The sequence below is a fragment of the Cheilinus undulatus genome, linkage group 9 (assembly GCF_018320785.1).
Source record: "Cheilinus undulatus linkage group 9, ASM1832078v1, whole genome shotgun sequence".
Taxonomy (NCBI): Eukaryota; Metazoa; Chordata; class Actinopteri; order Labriformes; family Labridae; genus Cheilinus; species Cheilinus undulatus.
Window position 1 is genome coordinate 19,349,091 of NC_054873.1, and position 25,806 is coordinate 19,374,896.

Consider the following 25,806-nt stretch of genomic DNA (forward strand, 5'->3'; position numbering starts at 1 on the left):
TGATGAAGATTTTTTCATCAAACCCTTATTTAAAATAATCTGTTTATATTTATTAGCCCCCATTATTCTAATTATTTCCTACTTTATTGAGTGTGTGTTCCTTATTGATCACAGTGTGATTTTTGCTGTATCAGATGACAGCAAGGTCTAAAAAGCTATATATAAGCTGCAGCTTATCTAAGAGTATATTCAGTGTGCACTACTTATATCTATTTGATCGTGTGTGACTTCTGAGTGTGTGCTGTGTGCAGAAAGCCCTACACTTTCACGTCCTAATATGGGCATAAAAGGGGTGTTTTTTATGCTAATCAGGAAAAATATGTACAATCTTCCAGTTTACAGGAATTTGCTATTCATCAAATAAAAAACACAGATGAAAAACATTCCTCTGATGTTCTCAGGAATTTTCTCAAGAGCAAGTTTAAAGAACTAAAGAATCTTAAAGAATACAGAATATGGCCCATTATGAGAGAAAGAAGGAAATGATGGAGAATCTTGCCCTAGAAAACAGTTTTATCCTTTTGATTGCTCACATTTGCCCTTCATTATAAGGAGCAAAGCATTCCAGAACTCATTAAAAATGTATTTTGCACTGTGCTCAGTGTGGACTAAGCAACATACACAAAAATAATCCAATTGTCTTTCCCGGAAGATGGATTCAGAGAAAAACAACATTAAGCCTTGAGGCGATTCACAAGGTTCACTTCAAGTGCACAGAGGGAAAAAAATAACAGTGATGTGAGACAGATTGGCCAATAACAGATCATTTATGCCCCCTGTTGTCAAGAAAGAAAATGACAAAACGTAAAGGAATAGACTGAAAACTGTAAACCGACCAGTTGGCACACTGCTCATTGACAATCTAATCTTCAAAATCATCTAGTTGTTGATGTTGTGTTTATGTGTTATATATCAGCCTATTCCAAGTGTCAATAATGCACGGAAATACTAATAATACTAAAAATTTTAAGCTACCTATGACACAAAGATTTTTTGCCATACACAGAAGAGACAAAATTGTCTTAAGGACAGTATTGTTTTTAAAAATAGTCCTCAATAACATGAAACTTTGCACTGCTATGAGGTAAACCTTCTTAACTAGAGGTATTATTAAAGATCTCAGTTAGCCTATCTCGATTAGATTCACCTTTGACATGAACTGCCAATTGATTATTAAATAGAAGTAACCCTCATCAATTTGTTTTTAATTTTTCACAGTGCTACCCACAAAGCGGAGCATAATGCATTTTGTATCACACTAAAAGGGAACTGCTTACCTCAGCCTTCCTCTGTATCTCACTTATCTAAGCTACTTGCTGTGTTTAAAATCCTTTAAATGAAAACAGGTTGCCAGAGGCAAACATTAAAAGAATCACAAAATCAGAGGAGCTGCAGACAAACTCACCGTGCTGTTGAAGACCACACTGTGGCCATTGCCTACGCTTTCTATGCGGGTGGCGAGGTTGAGACAGATGGCCCTGTGCCGGATAGCATCCATGGTTTGGGCATCGAAGAAGTCATGGGGCCGTGCTGGAAGACGGAGATGGACAGTCTTATGTGAGGCAAGAGTCACACAAATGTCACATCTGGGTTTCTACTTTGGCTTTGTTATATTAATGGCTTATGATGATCTGTTATTGACGACAGCTTTGTGGCAGTCATCATGGAATGAAAACTCTGAATATGTTAAAGGCACAATAGCAACAAGTAAAGTATAAGAATCTAATGGTTTAGCTGGCTGAAAATTGATGTCCCACTGCACAAAAGCAATGTTACTGATAAATTCTGTTGTTGAAACTAATCCAAAATTTTTAGATTAAAGCAACAAAAACTAACAAGTACTCATAAGTTTGCTTTGTTTCAGGTTAGAAAGCTAACAGACATATGATCATCTAGTTTATTATTACTCTTTTATTACTCTTTATTTTTTAAAGAGGATGTATTTAATTCAACCTTAAAAAAGGACAGCTTTGATTAAAATAAGATTTGATTGCAGATTTTGATGGCAAACAAGACAGGGAGATGCATTATGTATATTTAGAGCTCTGGAAAAATAATGGGAGTACTGAAAAAGTGTACATGTGTATACATTTGCCATTTTTGAAGAAGAGATCTCTGATCTCAATGGAACTAACCTGGCTAAATAAAGGTTAAACAAAAATACAAAAAATGTTCATGTTTGAATAAAATTAACATTTTTTATTATTGTCTATAGCATTGCTCCCAACTAAATAAATACAAAGAATATATTCTGAGTTCTCCCTTAATTAAAACACGAGTATTCTGTTGGCAAAAATTATCATGAGAATCCGGAAACATGGAAAAATTCATCCTGCAGATTGCTACAGATCTGGAGTATAAGTGGACATACACATAATAAAAACAATGCTAGTTTCTGTTGTAAACCTGGAGATCGCTTCAATCAACAGGACACAATGAAAGAATATTAAGTGCTGTATAGTAAAGGTGGCCACTTTAGTACTGTATGTTAAGACTAGAAGCTGCTGCTGTTGTGTAGCTGGATCTCTTTGAATTTTTGGCAGACAGGAAACATTTTTTAAACATTTCTCAAATTAACTGCCCTACAAATTCATCAAAAAAAAATCAAAGGTGTTATGCATATATGCATACAAGCTGTGACATTTAATCAAACATGGGCAAGAAGGAGCTTTATGTTAACTCAGCCCCCACACTGTATGTGTCATACCAACAATAATACTGGACAAAAATGCTTGAGTCAAATTAGAAAAGTTTACTTGGTGTGATACCGCTGTTTTCATTGTTTTGAGCAGTCATCTGCACAATCACCTATGGGTTTTTTTTTCCAGATATTTAGCACTTTAAACTTGATTTCTCTGTAAATACTAATGAATTCTTAATAAAGGGAACTGAGTGGTGTAATTGCATGTTTACAATAATTGGAAGGTAAGGGGTCTTAAAGCCAAATTCCAAAACATCTGCCTGGACTATAACCAGTTAAACCTGTAGAAATCTGAGTAAAATCAGTTAAAAATAGCTGTCCAGGAAATCCCTAATTAATCTGAATGCTGTGTTTGAACCATTTGGAGTCCAAGCACAAACAAGGCGTCTTTAGAAAGGTACCACTTTTTCTTCCCAAACTGTCGGACTCACTATAGGAGCTACTGAAACTGAGTACACAAATAAAAGCAAAATCATTTTTTAATTTGTATGGGAAACAGAGGCCTGTAGATGACTGTAGCTTGGAAGGTATAAGCTGGAAACTCAACTGGACTAAAGTATGAAACCTTAGCTAGTTTAGGTTCAAAGTTGATAACAATAACCAGGAAAAGAGTATTTTACACAGTTTTTTATAGGGAAAGTCTGTGTTTCAGATTGAAGACTCCACTAAGGATAGAGGTTGGCAGACATTTTTCTATACAATATTGCTAATAATTGTCAGGAAAAAGACATTATTTCAGCAAATACAGAGAATACAAATACAGCGAATGACAACTGCAAATTTTAAATGATAAAAACAGATGGATCTTTATGGATTTAATTATGTTTGGACTAGATATAGATTGTGAGGACTCTTTCTGATGTTGCAGGACTGTTTTTGATGAAATATTCTGATCAGGAGAGTACAGGAGAGCTTCTAATGGTGAGCTGTGTCACTTTTAATATTGATTGTTTGTTTGTTTGTAGCCTGACAAATGCATTAATTGTGGCTGCTGTGCTGATTTTATCCTGGGATGGTCAGAATCAGAGCTTTCTGGTGGTTTTTAACATGTTATATTTACATTTTTGTAAATAACTGAAAAGTTACCCAAATCTGGCAGTCTGCCGGTGGGCCCTTAGATGTGTAAGGGGTTAACTCAACACAAGTTAAACTGGCCAATGCAAGGAAACGCAACCTAGCCTCTGTATCAACAAAGCAGAACATCATACAATGAGAGTGCAGTGCAGTGCCTGTCATTGTAATACGACATCATTTTATTAATTGTAACAAGGAACTTGTATTTGGCAGTCTGTGTTTTCTTGTGGGGTGGAGGTTTGAAGCTGGTATCAAAAATTAAATAGTGTGTTTTTAATGAAGCATTACTTCAGGTGCATTTTAAGTGTCTGCATGCATGATTTTAATTCTCTAAATAAATTAAAGTAAACTTATGGTTTTCTGGGAGGCCAGGTCATGAATCTAAGAGTTATGCTTGTGAAAGCAACTGGCATGCGTTCTAGTACACAGAATTGCGCGGCACTGCTGTGTCTCTAAGTGTTCATCAAAATCATTTAAAGTGCAAGTAAACCTCCAGCTCAGAGCTAACGACGCCCACTTAAGAAATTTGAAAAATGCACAAAAAATGGGCAGTTTGGTACTGAGAGGTAGGATGTTTTTCCCCTCCAGAGTCCCCTGAAGCAGTCTGTAGTGTGGAGGTGGACCATGGTGGTCCTGAGCACTACCTGTTTGGGCCATTGGCTCCAGTACCTGTGTTACTAAAGCCAGAGCTCTTAGAACCGAGGCAGTGCAGGTGCGGGAAAGGATGGGAGTGGTCTCTGAATGGTAAAGTTGGTTAGAGGCGGTAACATTCTACCTTTTATATAAAGTTTAGTAGAAACTGTCACATAAGCCGTGCCTTTTCAGTAAAGATTTTTCAAAGCAGATGTCTGTTTGAGCTTGAGCTATTGAGTTAAAAGCAATAAATTGCAGATTTTTATCAGTTTTGTGCAAATGTCAGGAAAAACACCAGCATTGATGTGTTTTATCATAGTTCAGTCAGATACCACAGAGGTTCACTACCTCTTTAACATCACTTCTTACATATGCAAAATAATAGGGATGCACCAAAAACTCGGCTGCCGAAAATTTTCGGCCTACAATGGCCCAAAAGTGCATTTTCGGTTTTCGGCCTAAAGACTTTTATCACCGAAACAAGGCCGAAACACGACGCTGTGATGACACAAGCAAAAACCGCGGCCAGCAAGCGCTTGGATCAATGGTTCTCAAATAGGGGTACGCGTATGTGAAGGCACTCCAGGGGGTATGCGAGATTTTAAAATACATGCCAGCTATTTAAGCAAATAGCGCCTTTCTTTGCACGTCAGGAGCAACACGTTTTTGCGGGTATATCATGTACATTCTAAAATCACATTCGTGCTGCGAATGTCTGCGGTGTGTTTTCTCTGTTCTCTGATAAACAGTGATATTTATTGAAGCGGAAGATAAAAGGAGGTTTGTCCCTCTCTGTCCTTCACTCCGTGCGTAACGCGACACTTCTACGCACAGCCAGGACGCCAGTGCCTTTTTGTTTCACTGTTTCATTCACTGTGCCAGCCAAGTTTGTACAAGGAGGGACTGACTTTTCATTTATTCTATGTCAAATATGATCAATAAGAGTTATAATATTGCACAGCTAAGGCTCGCGGTGAGAGGAGTTAACTCTCTCCACAGCACACAGACTGGCTCACCTGTTTGTGTTCAAGACTGTCCAGAGGAGTCTTTTAGCTGGTTGATCTGGAGTTTTTATTAGTTGTTTGTCTGAGGTCAGAGGAGACTGTGTTGGTAAATATTTCACTAAAGTCCCATTAGTTTAGAAACAGCTCCAGCTGTGTGAGTTTCACTCCAACAAGCGCACATGGTGGTGGTGGTGTCGATTTTTAAGGTAGACAGAGGAACAAAAATGTCCTCCTCTCCATCACCACCTGATGTTTGATATCTCCTCATATTTGTCTGTAGTTAGTGCTTGTGTTTTTGCCTTTTTTTTTTTTTTTTTAGCCTGGTAGAGAGGGAGACAGGCAGCAGGCAGCCCCACATGTCCACATTAGCGCAAATGCGCTACTTAAATATGCGCAGAAATATCGCACTGCAAAATGATGTTGCAGGTGTGGAGGCATGCTTTGACTGCTACGGGTTCTAAATGTAAATATTTTGTGTAAATAATTTGCATGAAAAAATTGCGTATAGAGTGTAAGGACCTTAAGTTTATAAACTGGAGGTAATATTTTGTATGCTCTTAAATTTAATCACCCTAAAACTCCCTGAGTCTCCCCCATGGCAGGATGGTTTGACCCACACTGGAACATGCCTGTCGATCACTGCATTCACAACCTCTCCATTCATAAAATGTTTATGATTTATTTTTTGTAAAGAAATGTTGATCTATAACTAAGTTCATGATTTCAGTTTGAGAAAAGAGAAGTCATTTTTTAAAATTTGTTTATTATTTACAGGTTTTTAGTTCTTTAGTTCTCTATGTTTTTATTTCCAAATTGTTCCAGAGAGACCACTGCAGCCGAGCAGAGTTTTGCACACTTCTGGGTTTAAAGCCTTTCCAGTCACTGTTTTTAATAGCTACATTAATTTGAATTCCCACATTTAGTGATGAGAAGATGTGCCATGAATTTAGTCATGCATTTTTAATATTTAAAATGTATGAAAAAAATCTAATATTTGTAATTTGAAAGTGTTTATCAGTTACAAAGTTCGATAAATCAGATGGCTGTCACAGCAGTCTTTAATGTCTTTCTTTTTGGTAAAGAAATGTTGCGCTGTTTAGGGCGTGCTTGGCTGAAAAAATACTTCACAGGGGGTACACGACTGAAAAAAGGTTGAGAACCACTGATTTGATGTATACATGAGTGGGGTCAAGTTAAACATTTTATTTTGTTTTTTTATTTTATTTTATATTGAGTATTCTTAGAATGAAGTGCTTAATAAATATTTACATAATTATGTAATTGATTTATTCTTTGAAGCATTAATATTAATTTTTGCAATTTATTTTAGTGAGGTTAGTACACAGTCATAGCCATAAATGCAATGGTACTAATAACTGACATAATAATTTATTTCGGTGTTTTGGTTTTCAGCCTTGGTTTCCTCATTTTCGGTTTTCGGTTTCGGCCAAGAATTTTCATTTCGGTGCATCCCTACAAAATAATGTAGTAACAGCAGCAACTGTGGGACTTTATTTGTGTTAAAAAAAAATTCAAATCAATAATGGCTGCTTTCTGCACTTAACATTTACACACAAATTTACAACATGAGAAGAGAAAAAAATTAGCTGAAAAAAAACTAAATTCTGCACAATGCAGTGACAGTAAATCTGAGGTGAAACCTGCCAATAGTTACCAACTATCAGTGTCAGCCACATGCATAACCTGAGATAAACTGAAAAGGGCCAACAAGAACACAGACTGAAGTGTAGTTAAATGAAATGCAGAGCCTTGCAATGGGGAGAATCCATCTGTCTATCTGGCTCCAGCCTATGTACCTGTTTGTGAGTGTGTAAGGTCTTGTTCTAGCTTTTCCACCAGAGAGGTGTGGGAATTAAAAATCTGTTTCAGCACATCAAACTCATGCACACCTCATAAATGTGTTCAATATGTAATCTTTATGAAAAAGTCAAAGACAGAAAGCACTATGAGAAACAATAGAAAAGGGGGTAGTTTGTGTGTCTGTGAGGTACGTACGTAGGGAGCACCTGCGTTTGTTCTTGAGCTTCTTCCTCTTGTTGAGTCCAGCCTTAGAGGGAGACTCTTCCTTGAGTTTGGCTTGGCTGGACATTTTAGAAGAGCTCTGCTGGCTGAAGTGACTGGGGACATGACGAGCTAAACCTCCTTGGGAAGCAAAGCTGACGTTGCAGCCTCCAACTACACACTGCAGCAGAATACAACAATTAAATCTTTTTTTTGTTGTTGTTTTTTTTTGTTTACCACATGGTAACAATGTCTGAAATCAGCTACAGACATTTTCATTTGAGTACACTGTTTTGCAGTGCATGCTCTTTGAAACACAGAGCTAACACAGTGAATAAGGCTAGATGTTGATGCTCAAATTTTAATCCCTGGACAGACTGACAGCAAAGCTCCTAAAACATCACAGCTTGGATTAACAGCTACATATCTGTATTTCCTCTTACCTTGAAGGGTTTATCTCCGCTATGGGTCAGCATGTGTCTCTGAAGCCAACTTTGACTTGTGGATGGTGTGTTGTACACTTTACAACCCTTCCATAAACAGACAAAAACCTGCAGGATAAAGAGGAAAAGGCATGATGAAAGTAGAAGGATTACAGTAAACACATAAAAAATAATAATAATGGAGAGAAAGTGGCAGGGAAAATTTGACACAGTGAAAATACAAGCAAAAAGAAAAGTTGGTTGCCAAGACAGTCACAAAAACAAAGACAGATTCCTCTAATTATACACGGCATGTAGCACTGACTTGTCCTAGCCTCACCTCTCAGGAGCCTGAGGAATTTCTTGAATGCAGAAAACAAAAGAAGAATGTATGAATATGCGTTTGATAAAGTCTTTCTGCTTAAAAAGGGGGGGGACTTAACATTTGATAATCCCGTTATACTTAATCGAAATGTTTGTTTTTGACTGTATATGGCACATTACAGATTAAAAAAGCACTGCTCTCCAGGCATGTTTGGCCTTTAATGCAACTGTACCATTTTCTACCTCCAATTACACATGAGGACAAAATTATTAGGCCCCCTAAAATTTCATTTCATTTTCCCCCCTGAGTGCTGCTAAACAGAGCCAAGATTTTTTTTAACACAGCTTTTCCAAACATCCTAGTTTTATTTTGGTAACTTTCATTATTTAACTTTGCACACAGAAACAAAATTACTTCACAAAAACAAAAACTACCAGGGTCAAAATTATTTGCCACCTAATAGTCAGTTGTGTCTCTCCTTTTTGCTGGATAACAGCCTACAGTTGATTTTTTTAGTTTTTCAACAACTCTCATAGGCAACGTCTCTATGGCCAAAGAGCTCTAGTTTGGTTTGATCTGACTGAGGACAAGCTTCCAGTATGCATAGCCTTTCTCTAGCACACTTCAGTCAGTCTTTTGCAGAAGTATTTTCTTTGGTCTTCAACCTCATAGTCCATTCCTATGCAGGGATTTAGTGATTGTCATCTTTGAGACTACAATTCCTGACCTGGCCGAATCATCCACTACGGTCTATGCAGTTTTTCTGGGGTCTTGAGACACATCTCTAACTAGTTCTCTTTCCAATGTCTTTGAAATCTTTCTTTTCCAACCCCTGCCAGGCTTCTTCGTGGCTCTCTTTAAATTTGCTTGAGCATACTTCTCACTCCAGTTCTTGATACTTGGAAACACTGTGATAACTTTGTATATCCTTTTCTTGCTTTATGAGCATCAACAGTTGTCTTTCTCCCATTTAAACTGATTTCTATCGTTTTGGCGCTTTCTCGAGCAAAACCCTTACTAAAGTTTAGAACTGTGTGAAAATTGGGAAGATAACCCTCAATTTTAACTTGATTTTACAAGCTCTGAGCATTACAAAGTCTAAGCACGCCATTACACAACAGTGGGTTGTTCTATGGCTCAACTAAAAGGTCAGTCCTAAAGCGGGCTAATAATTCAGACCCTGGTATTTTTTGTGATTTTTTTTGTTGTTTGTTTCTGTGTGCCAAGTAAAATAATGTAAACATCCCAAACCAATCTAGCATGTTTGGAAAAGCTGTGTTAAAAATTCCTTGCTTTGCTTTTGGGGGGTGGGGGGGTAATAATTTCGTCCTTATCTGTAAATCTTCTAATGACTGATTTTCTTACAGGCAGTGTTAGTCTGACTAAAGCTTGCTAATTTTGTTTAGCATTGTAACCTATATATATATTTTGCTTTTTGTTTACATTACATATAAATCATAAGTACAATATTGATAAATGGTGATCTGTTGTTTGTGAGCACAAAAATGAAATGTCTCCATCTGCATAAGTTAGGGCCCGGGCTTCCCCAACTAACACACGTAAAGCACATAACATGACTTTTGCCAGCTGCAGGACAGAGAAGTCTGGTGATGGGAAAGAGAGGGCAAAGTGGCTAAACTTCCACCCAGGCAAGTCGGAAAACATTTTTTCCCCTCCTTTGTCAATCTGATCCACAGTGACTGATGCTGATCCTGCTGAGAGCATCACTGTTGGCTTTCAAACCTTAAAAACATTTCATACTGACACTGGCAAATCTGAGACACAAACATGGAAAGGAGGAGGTAGAACTAAAGGTTCCTGACGGCTTTGATTGTTTATAAATTATCTTGTCTGTTGATATAAGCTCGCCAATGGACAGTGCAGAACTCTCTCATCAAAGGCCATCACTCATGAAGAAAAAAACATTTTTCTCCCTCCCCCTGCTAATGATAGAAACCAATAATAATCCATACAGATCCTCAAAATAGGATTTTTTCTGAAACAGAATCAAAATGATCTTCAACATCAAAACAATTTAAGATCCCTTTAAGATCCTACATGTTACAGCCCAACCACGTGAGTCAATTTAAACATTAAAGATGTGCGCAATAAAGCTGTCTCAGTATTGTAGTCCAAAATAACTCAGAGAAACACCTTTCTCTGGACTAAGTAAATAAAATAACAGAGCTTGCAAGCAAAGCACAGACATTACTGAAATTGATAAATGCTCTGCTGTGACTAAATGAGTGCACCTAAGTTAGTTAGTTAGTGCCATAGGGTATTTTATGCCTTTGATTTGGCCTGGCAGGGGTTGGCAGGGTATCAAAAGAAGCATTGAAATCTGTGGTCTGATTAAGCATGGTAGGAACCTGACATGTTGGTACTGGATTTTGGTTCTCATTTCCACTGAAATGTAGTGCCAAAACTTTTATTCCAGTAGCATTAAAATCAAGTCTATAAGCTTAGACACACAGTAAGTAAAGGCCTTTAGATTGCCTGGCTACCACTCAGACACTAAAGGAGATAAAGAGAAAGCTTTTAAGTTTAAAGTCTACTAACCCCTCCTCTCTGCCCATCAACATGGATTCCTCTGATGTGTTCGGCCAGGTCAGGACTGGAGTTGAAGCACTGCGGGCAGAGGTCCCAGCAACAGGGATAGGCCACTGTTTTAGGCCCTGAAGAGCTGGCAATGCTCTGCCCATTCATCATTGCAGGGGTGGAGCGCCCACTGGATACTGTGCTTTCCATCTCCATCAGGGTACTGCTGATACTGAGAGTGAAGAGAAAGTATGGTTGAGGAAAGAACACAATCCCACTGTTAAAATCCTGGGGGCTATAGCCATAAAATAGATCTTCTTGCTTTGCACAGTCATGAAGAACAGGTGCAGATGCACTGAGTAGGCAATATGCGTGAAAGCCTTTGGGCTGAAACTGATTTTCCATGCATACCACTCATGCTAAAACAATTATATCTTTGTGTTTAATGTTACTGGCATTGTTTTCTTAAAATATTGAACTGTAAACATAATGGCTGTGGAAAATGTTTAGCCGTTATACTATAATCAAGAACCCCCACAACTTACTCCTAATTCAAGTAATGTTGATTTAGCTTCAGTTCATTCATGAGATTGGTTGGAGTATTTTTCAGTGTCTCTTTCCCACCATTTATGTGGGCGCCCTCCAACCTACACCTCCACAGAGGTTTGCTATTTCACTTGAATGTGGGTTTGACAGTTTGCTGATGAAAAAACTAAAACCATTGCAACCTTTAACACAGTCAAGCATGACACTTTCACAAGTTTTGTGGGGGGGATCTGAAACCTCAATAATAGACAGACATCCTGCATCATGCAAGAACAAATTTGCAAGTGAAGGACACGAGAAAAAAACTGTTAAATGCGTCTTGAACATTACCTGAATTATGTTTAACGCGCTTATAGCTATATGTATTTCACAGAGCGAACGAGAACGGTGTGAACTTGAGATTTTTCAGTTGAACGTGCGTTAGTAGTGTGACGTGTTAACAATAGATATCTAATTATGATTGATTACTGGCTCGTTAAAGGGTGTGAAATTGGTATAATTTCAGTCTCTAACCTGTTACCACCCAACATTTTCCACAACATCCTGCCATTTTCCCTACAAACCTGTCCTCCGAGTCCATACGGCTCAGCGGTTCTCCATCCGAGGACGATATCTCCACGCTCGGCCGCCTCTTGTCGCCCAGCTCCCCGTCACCGCCACCGCTGGGTTTCTCCACATCCTCACAAACTGTTTTGCTCTTCTCGCAGTCTATCCCTGAACACCGGCTGTCTTCTCCCGGTTCCTCCTTCGCCTCTTTTGTTGTGCTATCGTTAGCCGGTTCGTCGTTAAAGTCCCCCGGGCTTTCCTGAGACTCTGTCTTCTGCTCCGGTTCCTGCTCCTGTTCTCCCGCAGCGGCAGTCTCCTCCGGCTCGACCATTACTGCACCGTCGCCTGTCACAACCGCCTCGCTCGCGGCCTTGTCTGCAGCCTCGGCTGCAGCCTCGGCGGGCTTCTCCTCACCGGCCTCCGCGTCCACCTCTTCCATTTTCGGTTCTACACTGCTGACTGTCGGCTCATCTGTTTCCGGTTCGGTGAGGCCCTCTTCTTTTTCTACGCCGTTTCCTTCATTTGTCTCTGCGGGCGGTACATCATCTCCAGCAGTCTGCGCGGGGGTTTCTTCTGTCTCCGCAGCAGCCATTTCAGAGGCGTACCGACGTACCGTGAGACACTTTCGGTATGAAAACTCAACCGGGGTACAGTACAACGTTTCACCGCAGAAGAAGGGCGTGATCAAATGGCAGTCTGCTGTCTGATTGGTTAGAGCTGGCACGAGGAGGAGAAACTCTGACGTTGCCATTTAAACTTTCCATGTGGCTCAGAAATCACCGGAAATCACATATCTTGGTTCCCTTTAAAAGAAAGAAACAATAATGGAGGACAAAAAAAAACAGAGAACACCATATTAATAATGTTTGGAAGTCATTTATTCATCAGTGCAAATGTATTGACATACAACCCCATGCTGACGGTTTTCATGAGAGGGGTAGCACTTTACTGTAAATCTATTAAGAATGTTGAATAGGACATTGCAAATATTATTATTATTATTATTATTATTATTATTATTAAAAAATAAAATACATGAACTTTACATTCATGATTATCTCAAATTATATGAAGGACCTCCATAGCCCCTTTGCCTTTCATTTTTGTAATTCGATTTTATTTTATTGTGCTTTTTTTTGTACTCCTTTCTCTTGGGAATTCCATCCAACTGATCTCTGAAATGCCATAAATTGTTGTACATTTTCTAGTTCAGTTATTTGAAAAAAAAATTATATATATATATACGGAAAAATTACCTAAATATGGCAGATTTTTTCATCAACAAGGCTACACTGCCTATTCAAAGTCTTTTTTCGGTAATACAAATCTCTTTAATGTCAAAGTGAAAACAGAATTCTAAAAAAATTATGTCAAACAAAAACATGTAATTGAAAAATAAGTGACTGCATAAATATGAACCCCCTTTACAATGACGGACCTAATTCAACAAAGATCTAGCCAACTGGTGCTAGTAGTCTAACAATTAGTGAAATGGGGATCACCTTCAGTGCGGTAAATGTGTCCCAATTGTAGTATAAAGGCACCTGTGTCTGGAGGGTCCAGTCACCGGTTAATCAGTATTCCCGGCTACAATTACACCATGAAGACAAAAGAAGACCACACAACTCAGAGAAAAAGCTATTGAAAAGTACAAGTCAGGGGAGGGATACAAGACAATTTCCAAGGCACTGAACACCCCTGGGAGTTCACTCAAATCCATCATTGAAAAAATATAAGGATTATGGCACATCTGTGAAGCTACCTAGATCAGGCCATCCTCACAAGCTGAGTGACTACGCAAGAAGAAGACAGGTGGCAGCATCAAGCTGTTGGGATGCTTCTAGTCAGTTGGACCGGGAAGGCTTGCAAAGATAGAGGGTAAAATGAATGCTGTAAAATATAGGAAAATCCTGGAGTCTTATTCAGCCTGCAAGACAACTACAGCTCTCGAGATTTATATTTCATCAAGACAATGACACAACACATACAGCCAAAACTACACAGAAATGCTCTAAATACAACAAGGTTAATGTGGTCAAGTCAAAGCCCAGACCACAATCCATAAGAGAATTTGTGGCTGCACTTGAATATTTATGATATGCATTGTTAATTGTCTATAGAGAGGTGTGTGCCTCTCCAAATCATGTCCAATCAACTTAATTATGTGATGTGATATTTCAGTTTTTTTCCTTTAAATAAATTTGAAAATGTTTCTAAAATTCTGTTTTCACTTCGTCATCATGGAGTACTGAGTGTAGATTGATGAGAGAAAAAGTGAATTTAAATGATTGTAGGACCAAGCTGCAACATAACAAACTGAAAACAGTAAAGGGGTCAGAATACTTTCTGAATGTGCTTTCAAACCCCTCCCTGTTTTTGTTGTCATCTTTCATAGTTAAATATTTTTTTTAGTTTCTTAAAGGAAAAAATAATTCTTATCAACTCAACAAAAATGTAAAAAGAATAAGATTCAGCCAAACTGGCTTTCTATCTTTTAACTTGCACCTGTATTGTTAAAGGACATTTCAGACATTGCAGTAGCAAAAGAATGGCCACAAGAGGGAGCCACATACATATATTTAAACTTGCCTAAACCTCAACTCAGAGTAAGCTCAGCCCACATTCACTTCAGTTTGTGCCCATGGCCGTCCATAAGGGGGATAAAAGGGAGAGCTTCCTAGGGCCCTGCCAAATGGGGGGCCCATGAGGAGGTCAGCAAAATCATGGTCCATTTAAAGTTAATCTGTGATAACCATATTTTAAAACTGGAATAGTAAGACTTATTTAATCAACAAAAATGAATTTCATCTATTTATGAAGTAGTACATTATAGCCTTTTACAAAATGTGAACCTCTTTTCTTATAACAGAATTACCTTTTTTAATAATGTTGATCTTTATAGGTAAATTGACTGAACCAGTTGGAAAGTAATGTTAGACTTCATAGCTAAGCCATGATGTTCACAAATGTAAAGATGCCCTAAAATAAAGTAGAAGGAACTGAGTTACCTTAAAGCTAAAAATAATTAAATAGTTGAAAATGCATTTAAAGTGGCCTCCGTGGGTTAGAAGTGGCAAAAATGAGCAGGTAAAGTGGTGACTGGGGGTATAGAGTGGCACAAAATGGGTTGAAAGAGGCATAAAGGGTGAAAAAATATTAAAACTGGGTTAAAGTGGAAAAAGTGCTGCAAAAATGGCCAGATAAAGTAGGGAAAACAAACATCGCTTACTAGAATGCAAACAAGCGGCAAAAATAGGTAAAAACTGTGAAAAGGGGTAATAGAAAGGCAAAATGGGTTGAAAGAGGCGACAGGGGTCATAAAGTATTGAAATGGGTTTAAAGTGACAAAAATGTTGCAAAAATGGCCAGATACAATGTTGAAGGTTGGTTTAAGAGTGGCAAAGTGGTGCAAACAGTGCAAAACCTGGCTCGAAGTGGCATAAATGAGAAAATGGGGAAATGGGGAAAGTGGCACATAATAGATTCAACTTCAGAACCCAATAACAGCTTGACAAAAATTTCAGCTCCAAAATGAAGTTATGGTTAGCCAGGTTGCTAGCACCAATGCTACTGGTCCAACACACATGCATTAATATCATCAATAATCATCACCAAGGAGGGCCCATTCTCTGGATTTTTCAAGGGCCCAGCAAGTTCTGTTGGCAGACTTGTTTATATGACATGATATAGTGTCTTATAGTGTCTAGTATAGTGACTTATTCCTCCTAATGGGCTTAAAAATTTAACTTACATGTCCTTTTTTCACATAAATTTTCAATAATGCAGAAGTCTAGGATATGCCTCTTAAACCTCATTAAAATTTATACAGTAATTAATTGATTTATTTTTTACTGAATGGTGAGTAGATTTACATGGCTGATGACCTGCTCAGCTGACAGCTGGCTGTACGAGTGGATTAAAAAAAAACCCACAAAGAAGCCTTTTGTTAAGAACAGCAACATTTATTTAACATGATATAAAACAGATGGAATATGAACATTTGCAAATCAAATCTAGTATGTAACCATAAGATGGATACATATTCCCATTCTGCTATACCATGTACACTATATACACAGTAAACCTCTGATAATTACACTTTTTACACAAAGGAAAAAAAATATTAATCCTGGAACCACAAACATTTGAATTTTATTGCTTTTTACATGTGCTAATCTTTGCCATTTTAGTTCAAAGACTTCAACATGTCATAAAATAGAATCAAACTCTTCTTAGTTTTCCTTCTCTCTGTTTAAATATAATTCTCATCAATGAAAAAAGACAGTATAGTGGGACCGAAGCCTAAACATTCACATATGTGTCAGCAACAATGCGACAGGGACTGTAGAAGATCCTTTTTTAAATAATTACAACTGAGGAAGAGGAGAAATGACATATATCTTCTGATCAATCTGCAGCAATAGTGTCTCCTCCTTTCATTATAATAGAGGGATCTATATCTCTTATTTATGCATCTTTCCAATAGACAAATGTTTTTTACAGTAGATAAATATGAATGGCTAGTCAGTGAAAGATATCTGGAAAACAAAACAGGTGACTCTGAAAAAGACTGAAGTGAAATAAAAATGTAAAAAGCAGTTCTTACGTTCTTTGGGAAATAAGAGCCTGTAACTTTAGTTCAGTCTGTTAGCCTCCTTTCTATATACAGTTGGCCCATATTCAAACAAGAACCTAATAAAACCATATAAATAATCAAAATGACCTTAAAAGCCAAATGTAAAAACTGAAAATGGAACTGCAACAATAACAGTATCAGAGCTGTATTGCCTCACCAGGTTGAGAAAAGTGTGGTGCCCAAAAACAGAGAAATGTCACACACAGTTTTTTTTTTTTTTTTGGTGGCATAAGAGATTAAGACGTCACAGTGAGCATACAGAAGTCAGTGGCTGAGACCCCGGAGTTCAAAGGTGGCAGTTAGTCTCTGTAAGCCGTAGCCTTGTGCTGATGATGTTCTTGTGAAAGTCTCCTGAGGCATCTTTACACCTCCAACGCTGCTTCCTTCATGTGTAGGTTTTCACTGAGGCCAGAGCTTGTGCTGCAAGTACAGAAAGGGCAAAGGTCAAATTATGCTCCACAATACTACCTTGCATTCAGTACTACAGATTTCTCAACACTCATGGTTCTACCTCAGGGGCCAAATATATGAGAAACAACAGCACTAGTAACGTGATTCATCATGGCTGCCATAAAGTAACACATGGACGCCTTAAAGTTCTGTGTTTTCAAGGTATTTTGTGTGATTTCATGAAAAACTTGTTACTGATGACATCTGTGCAAGCATCCATTAATGTGAATGACTTCCATCTAGTGCATTTATATAAAGACACTTTGTTTTGGAGCTATTCACGTGTGTTTTTTTGTAATGTAAAATACATTTACTGATCTATTTGTTATACTTTGTTTGGGGAAGACACTTAAGGATTAAGTTTGTTATCACTAGTGTTATTATTTCAGGTATTTGAGCATTTAATAGTGCTTTTATTTTGACATAATAGTTACTTCTGCCACAGAGTGACATCTATATTATGGGTAGGTAATACTGGTGAGTGTTTTTTAACCAAGAGGGCATAAGCCTGGAGTATACCAACTTTCTTGGGAACCCTTTTTTTTTGACAATAATGTAGAAGGTATGAGGAAGAACCTGTGGAGCTCTCAGCTGCTCTACCAGTCATAAAAAATTTAAACTTAAGGGGAAAAAGAGCACAAAACACCAGTCTCTCTGTATGAGAGCACAAATTTACACAGATTCACTGACAACACAGAGGGTTAAGATAATCTTCACAAGTGATTAAAGAGGAAAATATTATTATATCTAGTCATTTCCTCAGTCTCTCCTTGAATGACCCGTAGACAATGTTAAGTCATTCATCACCATGCATTTTAAGGAAATGCTTGAGCACCAGGCATCATCGAGAGCTGCATGCAATCATGACAGACCAGTTGCTTTAGACGAGACAAAAAAATATAGAGCTTTCAGAAAGTAATCCAACCCCCTTACTTTTGTCAGTTTTGCTATCTTGCAGCCTAATGCAACTGTCATTTTAATTCATTTTTATTCTCACTGATTTACACTCAGTGCACAAAATTGACAAAATGAAATCAGAATTTTAGATTTTTTTTGCAAATTGATCAAAAACAAAAAAGCTGAAAAATCACACTGAAATAAGTATTCAGACCCTTTGCAGTAAAAATTGAAATTTAGCTTTGGTGCCTTCCATTTCTCTTAATCTTTGCTGAGATGTTTCAGCATCTTAATTTGAGTCCAACTGTGGTAAATGAAATTGATTGGACATGATTTGGAAAGGAACAGCTCTCTATAGAAGGCCTCATAGCTGAAAATGCCTATTAGAGCAAAAACCAGCGCAAAACACGTGGAAGCAGAGTTTCCAAAAAATTCTATCAATCTTTAATCTTTAATAAATTTTCTAAAATCCATTTTTCACTTTGCCATGATGGGTCCTGAGTGTAAATTAATGAAAATGGAAATGCACTTTTCAACTGTAGCATTAGGCTACAACAATAAAAATATTGAAAACTTAAGGGGGTCTGAATACTTTCTGAATGTACTGTACATACATGATAAATGAAAATCCAAAGAAATGTGTTTTACTGTGCAACTAGTGTCATAGTTAATCTCCTCTAACTCTTTAAGCCATATCATACATTCATATGTATTACATTGTATTTGATAACATCTGTAGCAAATGGTCTGGTTTTCCCTCCATTCTTCTATTAATTAATCAGGATTTTGTAATTGATGTCAAATATAGATATTACTACGATCATCTGGTTAAGGTGCCTTTGTCAGCAGCTGCCTCACACAACTATCTGTGCAGCTGTCACAGTTAGAGCTGTTGCCACAGTTACTGCAGCCACCTTAAGATGGCAGCACCCACAAATCATCCATAGATCCCTCTATATCATCTACTAAGGTTATTTTGTTTCAGCTTTCCAACTGAGAAAACAAAGGTAAGTTGGCAAGCTGTAACTCAGATACAAAGCATGGATCTAGAATTGGTGGAATTTACCATTAAGTGATCAAAGATAGCTGCAAATGAATTCATTCAGAATTTGGAGACACAAATTGGGTGATGGTTTTACTCAGTGTTTTTGCAAGTTTTGATATCCAGCACTTGGCATGGGTTAATTACAAAAATTTTTGCTTCATACAGCAACCTAAGGCATAAGAAGCCCATTCATGGCAGACCATAATGCTGTTAATACACCTTTTAAATGGCAACATTAGATAAAACCTGTTGAGACTTCAAAACCATGAAGAAGGCTGTGTGTGGCTGAAACTGGCAGGTGTGTTCTCCTTTTTTTTTTTTATAAAATCTGATTTATTTATTCAATATTTTTAAACCATATATGCCCTGGCTGTTTGACTATATCTTTGGCACCAGCATGAGTGTCTGAAGATATTCCTATGACTCTTCTTCAATTACTTTTTCTAATATTCTGCCCGACCAAAGTTAATAAATAGTTGTATTTGATAAGCACTTTAAACTATGGCCTCTTTTATACCATATAGAAATAATATTCTGATTTTAAACAGTCAAAAAGAGCAATATATTACACGAGTTATATAAGAAGATATAGCTAAGTTCTTCCTGTTTTAAAAGGCACAGGATTGTGTGGGTGCAGCTTAAAAAACTGGCCACTGCCTGTTTGTAGCCACCGGAGTCTTTAAATTGTGAAATGTGAATAATGGCATATGAACACAGCTGTTTGAGTCACATGTCTACGAATACTTCAAGCAAAACTACACTATGAAAAAGATATCTCTACAGCAAACTCCAAACATTCAATGTCTTCATGCTGACATGCTTCTAGACATTAAACATTAAAACACTCATTAACATTGTGAGTATGGACAAAACTGATGAAGGCCCTTACTGGTGCTACTACACACACATGAAGTGAGACCCATCAGTGAGTTGAGGGGGGGTGTTAGGAGACTGTGGAAGGGGTGGGGGAGAGGACGACAGGCTTTTCACTGCAATGAAACAGAGCAACATGTTGAACAAACAGGCACACGGAAATCAACAGAAATAAATCAAATTAGCTGTTAATGACTAAACAACAAAACAACACGATATAATCACAATCAATGAAATTAATGAAGAATCTACGACAGTGATAAATGACTGAACACATGCACAATGGAAGCAGCTGCAGCTTGATAAAACAGAAGTGACCTCTGAGAAGAAGGCTCACTTTCCTCTCCAGAGGCTTACCTGCTACCAGCTTGCTGCGTTTGGAGGCCTCTGCTGCCAGCTCATAGGAGATATTAATCATCTTCTCCTTCTCCTGTACAGTGACCTCGTCCACGGTATCCTCCTCAGGGCTGAGAGCCATACTAGGAACAACATTCTGCATGCTAGGAACAAAGACATGTACAAAACGTCCTTTGTGATTCACTGTTTAACTTTATCTAACCCTTCAGGACCAAGTCATGTGCTAAAGATAGGAAATACTGCAAATATGGTTTCTATTCTATGGGAACTCATAAATTAGAAGAAGTTAAACAGAGTAATGTACTTTATCTTTCAAATCTCACGTACATTTCTATAGAAAAAGAATTTACATGTGAGCAACTACATAAAAGGAAAAAACAGATCATTTATAGTCTTTAAGGATGCACTCACAGTAGACAATCTGTACTAACAGTGTGCTTAAGCCCAAAAGCCATTTGACCCCCTACCCAGTCCCTGTCTTTGCTCAAAGCATCCAGGCCGGATATGTCATGTGCAACATCATCACAAGTAGCATCCACTGACGAGTTTAAAAGTCTTAAGGACTAACCGTAAGTATACATTAAGTATTGTTGTTTAAGGCTGTAAAATAGCCACCCATTTATACAATATCAGTTCTGACACTGTTTATTTCATCTGACCTGGGTATCAGTGCTTTAACTAGACAGAGCCCAGTGTGGAGAGAGAGAGAGGTTCATTCCAGAGAGTCATCCCTCACCAGAGCCCCTAATCTGGAGCCTGCTCAGCTCACAGAGTTCCAAGACCTTCTCTTTCTGAATGAAACCCTGACTTTTTTTTTTTTTTTTTATAACTTTATTTTTAGTTTTTAAGAAGAAAGAATACAAAACAACTCTGTCGGAGACAGATTTAAACAGGGAAGAAAAGAAAATACAACTGAATATCAAGCCACACAAATCTGTTAAGCTTACAAACACATTATGCACACAAATTTTTCAGCGAAACAGTAGGAACTATAGAACTTAAGGGGACACGAGTGGGTCAGTCCAAATTTTCCCATTATCAGCATTGTTTCAGTTGAAAAATGTGTTTTAAAATTAGCATAGGTTATCACCGCTTTGTGATAGGTATGTTTCCCATTTCTTCCAGAGAGCATCATATTTTTCTTTCTGCAGTCTTAGAGAAAAGGTCAGACTTTCCATGCACTGGATATTTTTTACTATACCTGTCCACTGACTAATCGTGGGTGGATCCCTACAGAGCCAACGCCTTGTTACGGCCTTTTTGCTTGCTACCATAAATATTCTGAGGAGGTATCTGTCATTACTAGAGAGTTTTGTGTCTATATTTCCTAAATAAAAAAATAAACAAGTAAATTCAAAACCAAAGCAGAGGACCTTTCTAACAACAGTGTAAACATTTTCCAAAAAGGGTTTGAGAACAGGGCAGTGCCAGAATATGTGTGAATGATCTGCCTAAGAATGACCACATTCTCTCCAACAGCTGAATCGAGGACTGGATTGTCTGGATTTTTGTTTTGGTGTTATAAAGTATCTGATAAGGTTCTTCCATGAAAAATCCCTCCATGACTGTGAGGCTGTGGTGGTAATTTGTGTGTTAATCATATTTGTCCAGTCCTCAGGGGGAATAGCCACCCCCAGTTCCTTTTCCCATCTGGCTTTTACATATTCTGTAGAGTTCCCTCTTAGTTCATTTATATACCTGTATAATTCACCTATAACCTTTCTTGAACCTTTTGTTTTGTAGGCTTTAATGAAGGTTTGTGTAATACCTGTGAAATTCCTTGGTATGGACCCTTTAACACTCTTGTCAAAATAATGCCGGAGTTGGAGGTATCTATAAAAGTCCTGTCGAATTAGGCCGAAACCCTGACTTTTGAACTCATATGAATCCTACAGTTATTCTCCTGCGTGTCCACATACTATCTGAATCCCCCTGACATTCCTACAAACGGCATGACCTGGGCTGCCTCCGTGCCTAATTTCAAAGCCTTTAAGTGCTGCTCCTTGACCAAACAAACAGACCTCTCATGTGGTAGGACATCCTGTGTCTGGATGAGTATCAAATGTTCAGTTAACATGTTTTTTCAACCATGACGAGAGCAATTTTAACCATTAGATGAGAGCTGGAGGTAAATACACCACAGGATTTACAAATGACGTCCCGCAAATGAAGCCGATCAAAACCACAATTTCACGTCTTCAACTGTTATGTCACATTCCCATGCTGGTGCTCTTTCATTTGCCTTTCATGCAGAGGCCAGGGAACACACTCACACTGGTCAAATGTACTGGACTTTAAGCTCAAACGCGCCCAGGCACACTACAGGTTGTGAGTGCAAACTAAGAGGCAATTAAAATGAATTTGTTTGCATGAATGACTTGATCCTGACAGAGCATAACAAGAGTTCTATCACATTTTGATCAAGACAAATACAGATAATGCTGTTCAAAGCTTTAGTTTCTTTTTTTTTCTCTAGTTGCCCTCTTGTTCAATCCATGTTTAAGTCATACTGATTTAAATTTTGACATTTTTTTTTAGGAATGATCACATAATCCAGCTAACTTTATATTTGGATTACTCAAAGAAAAAATGAACAGGAGCACCAGGATTCAGGGACAGATATTTAAGGATTAAAAATCCAGGTATACAGTTCTTTAAAAAAAAGACTCCACACCATATACTGTGTCCACATCACACCGTAATTCACACAAACTAAAAGATTCTCAAACATCCTAAAATAGATTATTTTGTGTTTAATACTGATGTTATTTGGTGACAAGTCTGTCCTTAACTAGTTTTCTTTATCAACTTCATCACTGAAAAAGAACAACATTCTAGCACAAAAATATCTTATGAAGTCTTTTTTGGCTGATTGTTATCTTACTATATAGTTATCTTTAGTTGCTGTTATCCAGTCTGAATCGAGCCCTCAGATGGGACTGGGATCCTTATTTTTTGGATCAAAGTAATCCCAAGCCTACAAGAAAGTTTTGGACAAAACACAAACCTTTTATATTTCATACTGATTAAAACCAGGATTAAATTACCTGATTTTATGCATAATCCTTTCCTTCTTTTGAAGCACCTGATTCCATCCAAGATTCAATCCTGTGAGATCAATTTTATTTTGTTGGATGACTTTTGAACAAAAGGAAATGGAAGGATATTTTTGAAAAACAAGAGTAGAAATCTAATTTCTGAACTGATAATTTGCATTTTAAACATCCAATTTCTCTTTAAATGCTGCTTAAATAAAATAGCACATTCTTAAAGTATTTTAAGCAGATTAAAATGCATTTCATCTGTATAAACCTTTCCTAAATGTTATTAAACAATGAAACAGGAGGTTGTGCACATACTGCAGTCTATTTTAGGTCAAAAGGAGCCCTATGAATGGCTTATACAGTACATGACCCTCTGCAATATGTTTACGCAATTGGAGTCAGATGAGAAAATTTCCTAAGGTAGACATCTAAGAAAAGTTCACTGGATTATCAGAGGATCGGACAGATGGTAAACAAGGTTTCAGACTAAACACAATTACCTCAGGACAGACAAGTCATCTCTTTAAAAGCAATTAAACAGGCTGACATTTAAATTAAAATGCCAATGCAGCTTTGATATAAGAGCATGTTTTTCTTGCAAACCTAAGGCACTGATCTGCATGTAAACAGCATGCAGACTATGTTGGAAGAGGAAGGATCTGTTCAAACTATTAGCACCATTCAATAATGAAACCGTTCTCTTAGATGTATGAATGGTTTGTCCTTTACCTGTTTTTTGCTATAAGAGCTTTGATTCGGTCAACTTTCCTCTGCTTATCAGCCTCCTGTTCAGGGCTGAGAGCTTCCTCTGGGTCTGACTCCACATAACGCTCAGGAATCAAAACTTTATCAGGCACTGCAAGCTAAAAAAAACAACACAAGGAGAGAGACTTAATGTGGCTTCTTTCACACATACAAGCTAAGTACTATGAGATTTACGGTTGAAGCTAAATGCTAGAAGCCAACTGTCAACAGAAAGCTCAGGACAGATCCTCACCGTCATTACAGCCATCATAGCCTTCATTACATGGAGGTTGTTAACATTTTGGGTATGGAATAAAAATAGGTCAAACTTTTAATGCAGAACTAGAAGTGACACATTAATGTGACACATTGTGCTGTATGCTGAGACTGGTGGGAAAAGAAACTGTAAAGAGATGAAATCTAGACAATGGAAAAAACAAAAATCAAGTGTAGGGCTTCCAGCCTGCTTTTAATATCAGTTTGGACTAGGCTCAGTGTTTTGCAACAGAAAGTTGGTATAATGCTTTCTTATTTTCTTATCATGTTGAAAGTGAGAGATGATGAACATATCTGGGTCCACAGATCACTGGTGTTAATGCAGCAAACTTGAAATGATGAATTCCCCCTCCCTTTCCTGTTATAATATCAGCCCTTTTGACTGCTGGTCGTTACCTCTCGGTCCATATTTAAGACATCAGACTGTGATGCTTCTTTAAGACGAGCGATCTCCTCTGCAGGCGTCTCCTGCTCCCTCACCAACTCCTGCTGCCTGAGCGAAGCTTCCAGCTCCTGAATGTCACTGCTGACCACCTCATCTCTGCGCTTCATTTGTGACTTAAAACAGAGAAAACAACATTTTAATTTCAGCCCACTTTAGACCAGAGTTTTGCCTTAGTTCCTGCAGCAGAAGCACAATACCTGCATGCTTCTCAAGCTGTTTTCTTTATTAAAAGAGTGACTGCGAGAAGGTGTATTCTCCTGGCTGCCACCACGGATGCTAAGGCCCTTCTTCTTCTCCCTGAGGGCACCCTGCTGGTGGCGCCTGATTCTTTCCAGCTGCTCCTCCACGCTCATCCTGTGCCGGCCGCTCTCTGCCGCACACAGCTGCTGCTCCACCGCGCTGCGTGGACGCTCCTGTTTGCCAGAGAGGACAAACACGGACATCAAACCACAGGAGGAAACTACAAAGAGCACTTAATGATATTAAAAGACAGATGTCATCCTAGCTGATTTTTACTACACAGAACTGCAATTTGGGTGTGTTAGTACATGACATCATGGTGTGGTTAGGTCAGATTTTGCTGCAGTAAATACAAGGTCTAGTTGAAACTTCTGAACTTAACCAAGTAGCATATCTTTTTATTCTGTGTCAACTTTTATCAAAGTTTGCAGTGATGAGAGACATGAAAATGACTACAGAGACATTAAAAAAAACTTGTAAATGTTACTTCTGAGATAAATTGAGTAGCAGTCAAAACACAGAGAGAAAACTGGCTGCTGTGCATGCTCGCTCACTCCTGCTGGCACGCTTTGGTGCATTCAGACAGGCTGGGGGCTTATTAATGCCTCAGCAGGAGAAACAGATGATGTGACGTGAATTGAGAGGAAGTTGTTCACATTCAGTGGTGTGGTGCTGGAGGGGCTGGCAGATCTGGATCCAGTCCAGAGCCTGAGGACGGAGCCTTCACTGTCCAGATTGTTCAAGATGCTGGTACCCAAAGGCCTAAACTGAACTCTATAGGCCTGTGACACACACTCCTGCAACCACAGGCTAAATGTATGAGAGCATGTGTGTGCAGCTGATGTTGAACAAAGTTCACTGAGGTTTATATGTATGTGTGTTATATATCCACAAACAAAAACAGAAACACTAAAACCAGGACACACCCTTCAGTGTGGTGCACTAATGACATGTTGAGTATGTTAAAGTTGATCGTGTTTGAGGCTGG

The 25,806-nt window shown here is 38.2% G+C and overlaps 2 protein-coding genes across 9 annotated transcripts in view; both read right to left on the reverse strand.

Annotated features, from left to right (window-relative positions):
• Positions 1-12,481, reverse strand: part of LOC121515609 (zinc finger protein AEBP2-like) — a 37,413-nt gene extending 24,932 nt beyond the window's left edge. For both annotated transcript variants that reach the window (XM_041796466.1, XM_041796465.1), the window contains exons 1-5: positions 11,829-12,481; positions 10,741-10,951; positions 7,878-7,985; positions 7,429-7,615; positions 1,406-1,530 (exon numbers count right to left, since the gene is read on the reverse strand). In XM_041796466.1, the coding sequence (XP_041652400.1) occupies positions 1,406-1,530; positions 7,429-7,615; positions 7,878-7,985; positions 10,741-10,951; positions 11,829-12,403 (1,206 nt within the window). In that variant the 5' untranslated portion in view covers positions 12,404-12,481. The remainder of the gene's footprint in view (positions 1-1,405; positions 1,531-7,428; positions 7,616-7,877; positions 7,986-10,740; positions 10,952-11,828) is intronic.
• Positions 12,482-15,764: 3,283 nt separating this feature from the next.
• Positions 15,765-25,806, reverse strand: part of LOC121514781 (pleckstrin homology domain-containing family A member 5-like) — a 135,424-nt gene continuing 125,382 nt past the window's right edge. For 6 of the 7 annotated variants that reach the window (XM_041795094.1, XM_041795093.1, XM_041795091.1 and 3 more), the window contains 6 exons: positions 24,776-24,991; positions 24,530-24,691; positions 23,843-23,976; positions 20,070-20,212; positions 19,729-19,828; positions 15,765-16,867 (listed from right to left, as the gene is read on the reverse strand). In XM_041795094.1, coding sequence (XP_041651028.1) covers positions 19,737-19,828; positions 20,070-20,212; positions 23,843-23,976; positions 24,530-24,691; positions 24,776-24,991 — 747 coding nt within the window. In that variant the 3' untranslated portion in view covers positions 15,765-16,867; positions 19,729-19,736. The remainder of the gene's footprint in view (positions 16,868-19,728; positions 19,829-20,069; positions 20,213-23,842; positions 23,977-24,529; positions 24,692-24,775; positions 24,992-25,806) is intronic. The other variant, XM_041795095.1, reaches the window with a different exon arrangement.